We start from the raw sequence: 15,414 nt of genomic DNA on the forward strand, positions 1-15,414 counted from the left end.
CTTCTCCAACACACCTGAGATTGGTTAGGACCAAAATGAGCTAACTGCACCTGACATTGGTACCACCTTAAGTGCACTTTTTGTAACTGTTCAAGGTGATTTAGGCAAGAGGATACTCTTTGCACCTCTCAAACCCTCCCTCCATGTCTACGGGTCAAGGGATATGCCTAGCTCCCCCCTCCCACCGAATCATATATGGTAATTTAGTATCAACAGCTGATGTATTCAAAGCACTATATAGGATGGAAATTCCCCTAGATCCCGACTCCGGGCTTAGAAAATACCCACTAGCCCGGTGGTCCAAGAGAGACTTAAAAAATGACAACTCTGGTGATGTGTGGATCAGATGCCTAATTTGCAAATACTGCTAATATAGGCATCATGCACCTGGTTCTGAAGATTATCAACCCCTGCGTTGATCCAATTATGCAGACCAATGTAAGGGATTATGCTGCTCAAGAGCTTTCAAAGACACATCGGTGAGGGGGATTTTTAATAACTTTGTGGCCATTTGTCCCCATAGTCTATAGTAACCGCCATCGTCAGAAGGGGTGGGGTAAAAACGTTATGTTCTTATAGGGTGGTGCTCACACTGGCAAAAAGAAAGCACTTGCAGATTCCAGCAGAAATCCGCCAAGATCAGAAACTCAATGGACCCCTTAATTGTCAATGATGTCCATCAGGTACCATGGGTTTCTGCCAAATGATGAGCTAGCACTGTCAAAAATTTTGTTCTGTCCCTATGACCTCTGGCAGTATGAAGAGTGGCATATATAAAGCTAGCAGCACCTTTTCCCAAACTGCTCTCTACAGCTATTCGATTGTATGCCAAACAAATATTTCTGGCTTTAAAGCTGGCCATTAGACTACGCTGCCTTATGTAAGGGGTGAGACAGGATAAAGGCAAGGGATGTTCCCCTCAAACACTCTGGACTCATTTAGTATATTACTATTAAAAATATTGTGCTTTTTGGTAAGAGAAGGGATGACGTGTCCTCAGAATACACCTGATAACCAATCCACTTTAAAGGGAACCTGTCAGCAGGATTGTGCACAGTGCCAGGTCGGCGCCGCTATACTGAATAAAATGATACCTTGGTTGATGAAATTGGTCTTGTGGTTGTTCTTTAATCCTTATTTTCAGTTTTGTGTTAGGGTGGTTTCACATTAGCGTTTCAGGGCGCAGCGACGGCCTGCGCACGGCCGCCGCTAAGCCCCGCCTCCTCCGGTAGCTCCGCCTACCGGCGCATGACGCTGCATGCGTCCTGCGTCCCCTATCTTTACCACTGTGGAAGCAGGTCGTGCGCAGTATGCGTTTGGCGGCGCATGCGTCCTTTTGACGGTGCGCCGACCAGCGCCAAACGCAACCTGTTGCAATTTGGTTGCGGTCGGCACATCTACAAAAGGACGCATGCGCCGCCAAATGCATACAGCGCACAGCCTGTGTCCCCAGTGATAAAGTAATTAGAAAGATAGCGTGCACTCAAGTCTTAGTAGTGAGGTGCAGGTGTAATGGACCAATAGGTCCTATTACCAATAATAATCTATTCACCGCACACTCAAAGGAATATAATGCCAACAAGTGTTCATTTTATTATGTACAAAACATGTGGGAGCCAAAAAAGAATATAGAGCACCAGATGGAAGCGATATACATATAACGACGTTTCGGCTCAGCCCGAGCCTTTATCAGTTTATCGCTGAATCCGGTTTCGGATCTTTGAATAAATAGGAAGAGAACTCCCAATGACGCCATTGCAGCCAGGTGCGGGAGCGCCGCTCTACAGCACTACAGCTACAGCCGTCTTTCTTGGGCTATTCTCTTGGGAGTTCTCTTCCTATTTATTCAAAGATCCGAAACCGGATTCAGCGATAAACTGATAAAGGCTCGGGCTGAGCCGAAACGTCGTTATATGTATATCGCTTCCATCTGGTGCTCTATATTCTTTTTTGGCTCCCACATGTTTTGTACATAATAAAATGAACACTTGTTGGCATTATATTCCTTTGAGTGTGCGATGAATAGATTATTATTCCCCAGTGATAAAGATAGGGGACGCAGGACGCATGCAGCATCATGCGCCCGTAGGCGGAGCTACCGGAGGAGGCCCGGTGGGGCTTAGCGGCGGCCGTGTGCAGGCCGTCACTGCGCCCTGAAACGCTAATGTGAAACCACCCTTAATGCGCAGTGGCAGCTATGGGATCACAGCAGTAGACACGGATAGCAGCTACTGCGCAGGCACCATTTTAAAATTGATTCTTTTTTCCTCTAGCTAAATAAAAAAATGTATTATTGGCACACAAAACATGCAATTTTGCTGCAGAGCAGGTGCCATGGCCGGCACCTGCCTGCAGAAGGGTTTTTAAGCATCTACAGATATTCATTATGCAAACTAGGGGGCCGGTCAGGGAGGGATCAGTAACCTGTCAGCAGTCTGCATTATGAATATCTAATCAGAGCACCATACCCCAGCACTGCCTTAAGACACGAGAATCTCATTAAACACAAAACTGGAAAATAAAGATTAAGAAACAGCCACAACACTGATTTCATCAACCAAGGTATCATTTTATTCAGTATAACGGCCCTGACCCGACAATGAGTGTAGGTTACTGTGCACAATCCTGCTGACATGTTCCCTTTAAGTCATATATAAGCTACAAAAATAAGCTAAATTAACTTACATAGATAAGATTCTCCTTGAACCTTTTCCTTAGGTTTTCTATGAAAGCTGCTTCGCTTGTATAGTTCTCCAACAGGACAAAGTCCTGGACACCAACCCGATCACGGGCCGTTAAGGCACTCTCCATGGTTATACGGATACCGTCAACAGCTGGAGCCTAAGGACAGAAAGACATGGAAAATGAGAACAAAAATCAGAAATGCTTTTTATTATTTTTACCATAGCAGGTCCACGTTATTAGCTACATCACACGTATACCAGGTGGTGTCCTCTGTGCTTTTACACAGGAGTTGTTCTACCTGCAGGCCTATAGGACCATGATACATACAAGGCTTTTACTGAACCATGTACGGTACTTACAAGGCCAAGCTTCATGTACATTAATGCTGCTTCTCCCGCAGCAGCTGTTCCTGGGGTGAGTGCTCGGGAACTGAACTTTATAAAGAGCCTTATTTAGAGCTTAGACTTCTGATGCTTATTGCACACACGGGGGGCGCGCACTCCTGCACACACGGAGGGGGGGGCGCGCACTCCTGCACACACGGAGGGGGGGGCGCGCACTCCTGCACACACGGAGGGGGGGGCGCGCACTCCTGCACACACGGAGGGGGGGGCGCGCACTCCTGCACACACGGAGGGGGGGGCGCGCACTCCTGCACACACGGAGGGGGGGCGCGCACTCCTGCACACACGGAGGGGGGGCGCGCACTCCTGCACACACGGAGGGGGGGCGCGCACTCCTGCACACACGGAGGGGGGGCGCGCACTCCTGCACACACGGAGGGGGGGCGCGCACTCCTGCACACACGGAGGGGGGGCGCGCACTCCTGCACACACGGAGGGGGGGCGCGCACTCCTGCACACACGGAGGGGGGGCGCGCACTCCTGCACACAATTGATGTATGTTCAACTCTGCAGTGAGATCAGGAGAGCAGAGAGCGGCTATTACACATCACACTGGTAACCATTACACATCACACTGGTAACACTGATGACCATTACACATCACACTGGTAACACAGAGTTATCTTACAGGCAGCATCCTCCCCAGAGCCTGGAAGAGGTCACTTATATAAAGTGATAAAAAATGATTTCTCAGCAACAACACATCTGATATGAGAAACACAGGGAGGAATATTTTCAGCAGGCTATAACCTATATGCCCATACTAATAGATGGGGCAAATGAGGTGAAAAATTCCCTTTAAACTTTAATAAAAATCTGAAAAAAAACACCCCAAAAATCGGTAAATTGACACATAACCAGGATAAATATCTGTTCTCATCGATTTCAGGACACACCCTAACAAAATCACCTAGATTTCTATACCCGAGCCATGCACAGAAGGTGCAGCAGTTAACTCCTCCGCTAGACTCATTATGAAAGGACGGAAATGTCAGCAGTGAGGAATGTGGATGAGCTCAGCGGTCTGAGATCACCACACGGCTGCTAGTAATGGACTTCAAATGGGAAACTACACATGTCAGTATTACCAAGACGGATCCCAAAGTGCAGGTTAGTTTTCCATAACAAATATAATCAAGATTTGAAGAACAACCAAAATGGTTCATGGTAGGGAAAGGAAGGTTAGCCACTGTATAATGCTCCATTCCCAGCTTTTGTCACACCTGTTCTGTAACCTGCTGTACTCATAATACTACTCTACTAGATCGCCCAGTGCGCATAGTCTGCCATAGCTATCAGCCGTGCAAGCCCCGATTACATAGGACGATGCGCCACTGAGAACGATCATCTTTTGTGCTGCACAAAAAATAGTTTTGCTTGTTCATGGGGAAATCCGCAGCCTATTTACAAGGCAAGATAATCATGAAATGAGCGTTTGTAATGATGCTCATTCGCGATTATCTGGCAGTGCAAAAGCCCCTTATGTGGAGTATTTAAGGGGAGGTCTAGGATTAGAAAAGCATGACTGTTTTGTCATCTGAACAGCAGCATACCGGTCTGTAGACTGTGCCAGGCACTGCAGCAGGTCCTTGACAGTACATGGGGCTTAGCTGCAATACTGACACTATCGACAAAGAAAGCAGCCATGGCTATTCAAATCCAGAATAACCCCTCTAAATAAGCACAAATCAAAAGAACCATCACATCACAATCACGCTCCTTACTGGAATTCTGTAAGGGCTCATGCACACTGTTACACTATGGTTTCCATGTCGTAGCAGCTGGTGGATATTTGTATGATCCAAATATTTCCATAACTGCAAATGTGTCAGACACCGTCCTGCATCCTACACCCTAAGCTCTACACAAGTGCCAGCTGACAAGTCACAAGGCTACGCTCCAAGATCCGCCAAGGGACGGCAGGACGGAGGTTGTAAGTTGCTTAATACACTTATATAGGTATACGCCCACTTATGCCCAGCTCATTCTTGCCAAGAATAGATAATCAACCATTATAATCGGTAACTGCAGCAAAAAGTAAAAACGATGTAAGCAAGAATGAAAGATTAGGGTGCGGTGCTGTGCTGTAACTTACATATTTCACGACATGCCAGAGATATCTGTCACTGGCACAAAGCAGGAGACGGCTATCTCTATTGGTTTTGTAACAAGCTCCAAATGAAAGGAATCAGCACAAAACAGAATTGGGGTAAAGGTTGAATAAAGATTGCAGCAAAGTAAGCTGAAACTATATTCTCTTATTCTACAGATGTTGGACTTATGGGTTCATGTGTTCACATCGCATCTTAAAGACCTCGTACAACCCATGGCTTTCCTAATGATCCTCTGCATAAAGCCATAAAAAACATATCTTGGTACCCTGTTAAGATAGTAAGACATAAAAATATTAAAATTTGCGAGTCCTCACTGGATAATACCTATTAATGGCCATTAAAAAGGCATCAACCACTGAGGACTGTAATATTAATATTTTTGGGGCTGCCTGGTATATAAGGTAAATTTTCAAAAACACTATGGTATAATCGGAGCTAGGGGAGACCACTCCTTTGGGACCACCAGCAATTAGCCAAATCAAAAAGCTTCGGTAGTCCTTTTACATTTATGCATTACACAGACGAACCATTCGTTTCAGTGGGTTTTGTGCAATCCACCATTTCTCCAGCGGTGGCGCTGCAGGGAACCTGACCCTTATGCGCACATGGATTAGTTTATTTTTGCTTGACTTATCCAGCAATAAAGGATTTTCCAAAGAAAAAAAAATCTGATTAATGACCAATATTTAAAATCCTCCTAAGGGTACACGCACACACTATTTGCTGAAGATATTTCTCCATGGAAAATAAGTCTCTTGGCAGGAAAACCACTGCAAAAAGGCACATTTTTATGCAGTTTTTCTCATTGATTAAAAGGAGCGAAAAATGCAAAAGTGCAAAAAAGATTTGCAAATTTTACATCGCTTCAAATCTGCAAGGAAAAAAAATAAGCAACATGTGCATGAGATTTCAGAAGTCTCATTCACTTTGCTGAAGTTACAAAGCAAAAAAAAAAAAAAGAGTGGAAAAAACAACATGTGAACATGGATCAAGTCTGTTTTTACACCACCCACTTTCCCCGTTGATGTACAGACCAGGATGCTGGCAGTGGCGCTGGTATCCAGACCCAAAAGCAACAGCCTCACGAGGCTATTGAGGTTCAGTCAGGGGCAGAGGCCGGTCAGACATCGCGGCCTGTACCCCGACTGGGAAATTTGGAGATGTTGCCTACAATAGATCAGATTTACATATCATATTAAACTAATGAGAGCTGCAAAAAAACAAAATTCCCGACAGAAAAAGGATTACAAAATGTCCCAAGACATCAGGATAAGATATAGAATGATATTCCCCCGTGACCCAACTGAGAAAAGGAAAAAAACAACTCCCAGATTGAAGCAAAACGGGCAAAGTCACCATCATCCAAGGTTACAAAGCTATACATAAGTGCACAACTACAGTCAGAAAAAGTTGTTACACAAGACTGAAAATGCTACTCTGCAATCGTCACCTCTAAACTGTTAATAGTGATCTTATGCCCAATTTTACAAGGAAATACCGCTAATACATTGTGCAGTAACTCCTTAAGTACCAGCAATACCTTTTTACTGACTTGAGGAATAAGAGAATAGCGCCCCCTAGGTAGCAAAAACACAACCGGCCATGATTAGTGTTGGCACCGATCGTGAACATTTAATCACCTAAACCAGTGTTCCCCAACTCCAGTCCTTAAGAGCCACCAACAGGTCATATTTTCCAGATTTCCCTGAAAACTGCACAGGCGAGATCTGCTCACCTGCACAGGCAATAGTTCCACCACCTGGGCGATACTAAGTAAATCCTTAAAGCCTGACCTGATGATCGCTCTTGAGGACTGGAGTTGGGGGAACACTGACCTAGATGCTGCTGTCAATAGAGATGGAGGAATCTATATGGTTATCAGAGGGAGTGGGACCCCATCCTTAACCCCAATGGTACCCTGCAATCATGATGCCCTCGGGTTGCCGTGGCAACCATTTGGACAAGTAATGTTGGCTTTGGTGGCCTGTTAAAACGCTAACAACATTTCAGTGGAAACATTTTTTTTTATTTTATTCATTCCACATTGATTTAATTCCTGTGAAGCACCTGGAAAGTAAAAATTCCTGACAGTAGTTTTGAAACATATTAAAATGTCACTTTTTGGGGTTTTCCAATAAATAAGCCCTGAAAGTCATTTCAAAACTGATTAGGTGCGTAAAAAAATAAGTTTTGTAAAGCTCCTTGGAACAAATGAAACATTGCTGCTAAAACTTTTAACCTAACAAAACAAAAGGACATTTGAAAATGATGCTGATGTAAAGTAGACAATAGGGAAAGGTTATTCATTATTTGTGTGGTCTGATCACCTGTGGAAGGGTATAAACATTCAACGTTTACCACTAGCACAAAGTACAATGTATCAAGAAAAAAAACAAAACAATCTCCAAATCACTGTGATATGAAGGCACGTTCCAGCGTTATCACAACACAAAGTGACACAAGTCAAATCTGAAAAGGGTTTATAAGGGATGCTAAATAAGCATTCGATGACTCCTTAACGGAAATTTGGAGATTTAGCCCACATTATGCTGTTGGATAAAAAAATGGCCATAAAGGATATGTGAACAGATTTTGTTCTTTTCTATGGGATGCCAAAGTGCATCCGTTTACACCCAGTTTTAACTTTACCATTCAAGAAAGTTTATTTTTTCTTCCTTCATCATTGAAGTCAAAGAATGACAGACATGGAAACTGATTTGAGCCGACATCAACTAACAATTACAGAGCAAACATGTAAACAAAAGTCCAAAATGCAACATGCCTTAATACAGTCACATCATACCTCTGGTTCCACAGTGACGATCACCTGTATATTGGTCCCCGATGAGGAACCGGCCAGGTCTTCCTCATTCTCAGATGAGTGCGAGGACGACTTCTCTTCATGCTCAGACAAGTGATACCCCTTTGGAATCAAGGTAGCTCGTTTTTCCTGCACAAGCGCCCAAAAGCCTTTGGTGTCCATCCTGCACAATGCCCTTTGCTTTGTAGCCTTATGTCATCTGTTACAATTTAAGCAAAGCAACACTTGGAAAGGGGAGTTACACGGTCCCAGGAGACCATCACTAGCTCCCAGTGCAATCTTAGCCGTCATCCCTAAGGACTCTCGGCTCTTTCATCACACACCGGAAACACTGCCCTATGTCACCTTGCTTCTGTATTACACTCCTTTCGGATCCTATGTGCACACCGTGTTTCGTTTCTTGTAATGTGACGGCTCTTATTATGGAAATAGAAAGAAAAAAAAATGTCCTTAATCAGAATGCCCCTTTGTACATATAAAGGCTGACAAGAAAAAAATTGCTGCAAGTTGGTACAAAATCTATGAATAGATGAGTCACACGATGATTCTCTGAGCTTCAATTAAGAGATTTCCTTTCTAGATCCACAATTGTGTTCATTTCAGACAGTCACCCAGGGAGCAAAGCTATCAAGTGGCAAACTGGCACTGGTATGGGGGGTACGGACAGGCACAAATTGTCATATGAACTATGGCTCCAACACACATAGCACTCACAAGTACAGCCGAGGAAATAAGTAAAAGGTTTGTTCTTCTTTCTTCCAAAGTATAGGCCAAGTTACCATAAACTGGATAATGGACATTCCTACACAAGCAGATTTTATATAAATATTATATAATATATTGAATATCTAGGAAAATGTTCTTCCTAGCAGAGAGAAGGAAAACTTTCCTAACTACTAAACACGACCTATCGCCAGGTCAGAAGTGGTCAGGTTTAACTCTTCTTTTATTCCTGCTGCTCCTCTCTTCTGTTTTTTGTTGTTGTTGCTTTTTGTTTTTTTAAATCCGCTATGTGGCTCAAGACAAATAGCCCTTTTTATTTAGCACTATTTTTTAATGATCTCTATCAAGGGAGAATGCTCACGGGTTAATTATGCAGAAAAGCCTATCCCCAGAGAATCTTGTGAGCAACACCCCCTTGGGTAAAGGCCATAAAACTTAGTACTAAACAAAAAGGCCCATATTATTATTATGCATTTATATAGCGCCATTTATTCCATGGCGCTATACATGTGAAAAGGGGATATATAGACAAGTATAATAAACATGTGTGTAAGACAAGGGACACACAAGTACATAAGGAGAGGGGACTCTGCCCCATATCTCTGGAACAGCATGGTAGAATTTAAAAAAAAAACAAAAAAAAACAAAAAACTGAACACTCAGGGAAATCAAGATCAAAAACTGGCTCCTTGATTCGACGACAAGTCTAAGTCTAAAAGCAGTTATTACAAATTTTAATTTTATGGGAAAAAAAGCGAATATTGAAGGGAGAAGCAGAAATAGAAGAGTGAAAAACTCTAACCTCTTTAAAAGAATGAAAACAAACAGATTCGAGATAAATGAAAGTACCACATCCCTCCAAATCGTCTGTATAGTTACCTTTTTATAAATAATGGATGTTCTGACGCAGTGTAGTAATTATCGTACAATGGGTACTACCAGTGGCCTAATCTTTGGAACAGCTATTGATTGCCTGCAGTGGTCACGTGTCTATCCAGATGGAGCAGGAAGTACCCAGAATAGTGGAAACATGAGAAGAGATGAAGACCAGAGAAGCTTGGAAAAATTATTTTATACCATTGGTGGTTTTGAAAAGAAAATGTCTGGACAACCCTTTTAAAGTAGAAGTTATAGAAATAAAAGCAAGACTAACCTTGTTTTATGAAACCAATGATACTATACATATAGAAAAAACTATTAACTTGTTCTGAAGTCTCCAACGTGTCACAGAAAATAAAGAAAATAACTAATTCCTATATAACAAGTCCTTACATATAAAAGGCCGATAGGACGGCTGGATGCTGTGGATCAGTACAGGACAGTAGTTGCTTTCGGGACCTGTACAGTACAGCGTGTACCAGAAACTGAAGTACGACCACTCTCATCTGGTGTCTAAAGCGGCGGCACATCTGGGCACAGGTAAGGTCAGTACTGTACATGTATATAGCGCTGTGCTGTAGAGCGGAACTACTCGATAGCATATCAGTGCATGTACTACAGAATTGCTTTTAATTTACCTGGAAATAACCATACTGACTAACGGCAAGATCCACCCAACCAGACATGCCACAAATCAGGAATGTCGGTAACATTGTACATGAGTTACAATGGACGAGGAAAGACAATTATATGTTGACAATATTGTAGTATGAGGTTCTTGTAATTTGAGGGAATCCTGAATATAAAACACCATTAGATAGAGCCCTAGTAGACACTCATTCCTGGTTAAAGGCCCGTCTAAAAAGGCTAGCAATAACCGGGAAAAACAACACAATCATTCGCCGGGCGAGAGGATTTTTTAGTTTACAAATAATTCTCGTCTTGTGTAAACACGGTATTCTATATGCAGAGAACCATTGTATTAGCAATTGTTATGTGAACGCAGTCAGCCCGCCTAAACGTCTGCCAATCAGCTTCCATGTATCAATCCATGATCATTTAATGGTCGCGGTTGGCCTGTCTATATGGTCCCTTAGCTCTAATTTTCAAAAATCACCCAGCTATCACAAAAATTTTTTTTCTGGATCAACTTCTGTTTGTAGTAAATGAACCGTAAACTACACAACAGACTCTTAGCCTCTCGAATTTGGTGCAATAAATATGAAGGCATTCTCCTCATAGACTAATGTTACTACTAAGAGGGTATAAGGCGAAGATCAAATGGCAGTTTAGTGCTTATAAGCGCTGTCTCCTTACAGACCATCCATTGCACTGGGGATAGGATCATTTCTGCAAACGATCCAACGTACGACTGACCGGCTGCATTGAGACTACTTGTAGGGTTATGTTCATCTTCCAAAACTTTATATTTTATTTCCTTACTGTTAATTTAAGCATATTACCCATCAGGGCCCATTACATACGTGGCAGAATCAAGTTAGCAACAAACTTTATGTTCCCAAAAATAAAATATTTCAAAACTGAAATTAAACACTGGTGTTCAAGAGTCTGCCATATACTATGGTCTCCACTAAGACTGAGCAAACATTCGTCATTCAATTAGATCAAATTATCTTTGGAAAGTGGATAAAAAATGACAAGTGAGAAAGATTATCACAAGTTTATGGGATCCAAAAAAGCCTGTGAAGCACAGAGCCCAAAGTTATGGGATCGAGTCCAAGGAACTGTGGAAAATGCATTAAATAGAAAAGCACTGATGAGCACAGAGAAGAAAGAAAGAAGGGATGAGAAGAACACGCACAGATCTTGTAAGGTCACAAGCCATGGATACATTCATTCAGAGCCAAAATATCAACGTCAGTAAATCCATGGCCTACATTTCATATCTGATAAGTCAGGAAGAGACTACAGGAGAACAAGCCATGACCCAAACTATTCTCATCACAGTTCATCAGGATTCTTGTCAATCTCTCCACGCCCATGATCTTCTTCAGGAAGGGTTTTAGTTTAGATGGATCACAAATCAAATACCTTCACATGTGTAGGAACTCACGTGATCACACTCCTACAATGACAGATTGTTTTACAGATGACCAGCCCAATCACAGTAATCTGTACAAATCCCCTGAAACCTGCTCACCGCTGCTCTGTACTTCATTGCCACTGTCAGATGTCACGGATCTCCAGTGAAATAGGCAGATCTGCGGCAGCCGGCAGTCAGTTTCCAGGGCACCGTCCTAATCAAATCCAGAGAGGCAGCATCAGTAGACGACGATCCAGCCTTAATCATCTACGTAGACAGTCACAAAATACTACTCCAACTTCACAAGATAATGCATGTTCAGAGTCCCATATATACTGCTTCCCCGCCAGCAGCTTATAGACATAGAGAGGGAGCAGACATGAGGAGCATTACAGCAGAGAGGAAAAACGTAGGATCTATCATCTGCTCCCAGACCGAGTTCAGGCGTCACTGGCAGAAAAAGACAGGAATGAAAGAGGGAATTTTAAAAAAAAAAAAAAAAAAAGGGAGGGCCGGGAATCTTGGGCAGGAGCCCAAACCTAATAAACAGCACACAAGACGGGGAATGAGTGTTAATGATTGGTGGGCCTCCCACTCCCACAGTCCCTGCATGCTGCTGCACATTTCTCATTACTGAGCTAACCCACATCCGAGGAGAGCCGTACAGGTGAAGTCAGGGGGAAAGGCGCTGCAGCAGGTAATTGTACTACATACTGCAGAGTGTAACATTCCCCATGTACCGCGCAGTGCAATAACTGACCCCAGTCACATTAGGAGTCTAAAACTGATCATATTCATAATAGACAACCCAGACAGGATCCAATCTAGTATGTATGGGGAAGGAGCACAACTGCAGAAGCGGAGCTAAATGGGCCAGCTACATAGTCATTCCTTTAGTTACCGGGAAACAAATGCTGCCAGACGGGTGAGACTTTACACCACAAGACATAAAAATGTACATTTAGGAGGAGCCAGGCGAGATAGTGGTTTGCTTCTGACAGTGTTATGGGTAGGCACTTGCCCAGAAACCACCTTTCCCAGAAGGCTTCAGGCAAATAGAAAACGTGAAACCGTCCTACTGTCTTTCGTCAAGATCCCTGTTCTCAAGAAAACTGGGCCTGCATAGTGCTAAATGACAGGCAGGAGTGCAAGAACGGGACCTTCTTGTTCGGAAGGGAGGGGAACATTTCCAGCTGAATGTATAAAGTGTCTAGCTGCAATCTTCTGCATGTGTATGGGGGCGTCGGGAAGATCAGAGGCTTGGCTCACAGATAACAAGGGCTTGTGGCCAGCTTTCTGCAAGAAATGTAGAATTGTATTATTACCTGCTCTGCAGAAAATCACAATGTGGCCAATTTACACCTCAGCTTATTCATATTACTGCAATTGTTTTAAAAGATGATGTGGGAGCAGAAATAGCTACTAGAATGGGATGATGTCTATTAGTACATCACCAATACCAAATGAGGATTATGGCGTTTACTTGCCACTATAAGCCATTTCACCACATTAAAACCTTCTTTTAAACTTTTCCATACAGACAAAAAAACGGTCCTGGGCATCTGAGGACCACGGGGAGCGTTCTGATAACAGCACTCTAAAGGCCTAGTAAGGCCAAGTTCACAGGTCCATGAAACACAGACTGCACTTGGCTCACAAGACCGACGGTTCTCCTGACCTGACCTATATACCCAATAGCCTTGGTCAGGAGATCCGCTGGTTGGCCTGATTATTGCAGTCCAGCACAGTATGTGCTTCATATTGGCATCCTGTCTCATATCTCACATTAATACAGGAATTTCCTCGCTGGAGCAGACATACAGTAGTACATTGACACTTGTGCAATGGGACACGACTAGAGCAGTCTGGCAGCCACTTTCTCTATTCTCCCCATTAAACGCTCAGCCTAGCCAAAACTGGGAGCATGGAGAGATCAATCATTTGACCAACCACCTATCATATGTGTATGTAAATATCAAAAGACTGACCGGCATTTCCAAACAGAAAACAAGTGTGTACAGGTGCTTACTAAGAGCAGCCATGTCCATATATAAGTAACAAATAAAGTAACACTCTGAAGCACTATAGCATGCAAACATGAATATATGAAATCTGAATTGCATTATTGCTCTGTAAAATGGAAAAAAATTAAGAACACAGCACATAAATTGGCCAATTCCTGTATACTCAGCAGCCACAATAAGGCGATTTTCTCTGCTGGGACCTATCCTAATGTGAATCCTCTCATGGGCTGATAGCCTACAATCATATGGGAAGGTAGGATCCTGATTTAATTAAAACAGCCAGAGGCTGATGGGTGGAGTGCTCAGTCAGAGAGCCTATGTATACAAATATCAAAAGGACTGACCGTCACCTTCCCAAATGATTGTAGACTATCAGCACTGGAGAGAAATCACATTAGCATAGGTCCCAGCAGAGAGAATCGCATTAAGGGCCTTTTACACATAGCGATATCGCTAGCGATATCGCTAAAGCGTCACCGATTTTGTGACGCAACAGCGATCTCGCTAGCGATCTCGCTACATGGGACACGTACCTGCGACCGGCCCCCCCGCTGGATATCGCTGATCCGGCTCTAATGACCTGGGCCATTTTTTCCTCGTTGGAGTCCCGCTGGCGCCGACTAGCGACGCATGCGGAAGTCATCATCGCTGCGGTGTGACAGGTAAGAGCGACCGCTGACGGATCGCTTATTGCTGCTGCTTCGCTGGTGAGATCTGCCTGTTTGGCAGCTCACTAGCGACCATTTAACGATGCACCAGTGATCCTGACCGGGTCATATCGTTGTCGGGATCGCTGGTGCATCGCTAAATGTAACGGGGCCCTTATTGTGGCTGTCGGGTATACGTGAATTGGCCAATTTATGCAGTAAGTATTCTCAATTTTTCTATTTTATAGAGCAGTAATGCAATTCATATTTCATATATTTCATGTTTGCACGCTATAAGAGTGCAGCGTTATTTGTTAATCGTATATGTATGGACACAGCTTTAATGTAGAAGCTAGGGGGGTTTTCACACTGACAGGATTGCAGCTGTTTTAAGTAATTTTTATTAAAAAAAAATTAGCAAAAATTGCAATAAGATGGTAAACTGCAAACAAAAAATAAGAAACCATGAAAGCAATAAAGGTTCCTAAAGGCAAATTTCCTGACAAGAGCTGATAAAGTACCGTATATCAGAGAACTGAATAACTGTGTTATACAAAGGGTACGCTTTATATTTGATCAAATCAGAACAAGCAGCAAAAAGTTGCTCTTGGGCCTTTGTCTGCTGTGGATGGCTGAGGACACCGGATGGTGCAGATCGTCCGCAGTCCCCTGATGTATACAGGCAGTGTTACTAGGGCAGGAGGCAAACTCTTCCAGGTAGGCTAGTACACACATCAGAGTATCATGTATTAGGACGGCAGATCATGTATGTTTGGTGCTCAGGTTCCCAAGGTCTCCTAAGGCTGTGGTGGTTTCATTTACAAATAAATTAATGTGAACTAGTCCTATAACCGCTGCAGACCTGAAGGTCATCACAGACTTCAGCAATATTAGCAGAACTCTGCACCACACACAGACATTTTAGAAGTAGGAGGCTGCAGGATCACTCACAGAGGAGGACGGTGTCAGCCCCAGTGTTCACTACTGTATCAAATCCAAGGATATTAGGACATTGATCTACAATGTGCAGACCTTTATACAAGTTACAACTGCAATGTGACTGTCTTGGTGGG

The 15,414-nt window shown here is 43.3% G+C and overlaps 1 protein-coding gene across 3 annotated transcripts in view; it reads right to left on the minus strand.

The window, feature by feature from the left end:
• MYO1C (myosin IC) overlaps positions 1–15,414 on the minus strand; it is a 162,855-nt gene that overhangs the window by 81,216 nt on the left and 66,225 nt on the right. For 2 of the 3 annotated variants that reach the window (XM_073565650.1, XM_073565648.1), the window contains exon 2: positions 2,686–2,841. In XM_073565650.1, coding sequence (XP_073421751.1) covers positions 2,686–2,811 — 126 coding nt within the window. In that variant the 5' untranslated portion in view covers positions 2,812–2,841. Of the gene's footprint in view, positions 1–2,685; positions 2,842–11,787; positions 12,135–15,414 lie in introns of those variants that run through there. The other variant, XM_073565649.1, reaches the window with a different exon arrangement.

The sequence above is a fragment of the Dendrobates tinctorius genome, unplaced genomic scaffold, assembly GCF_039654945.1.
Source record: "Dendrobates tinctorius isolate UK_male_01 unplaced genomic scaffold, ASM3965494v1 ptg000016l, whole genome shotgun sequence".
Classification (NCBI taxonomy): Eukaryota; Metazoa; Chordata; class Amphibia; order Anura; family Dendrobatidae; genus Dendrobates; species Dendrobates tinctorius.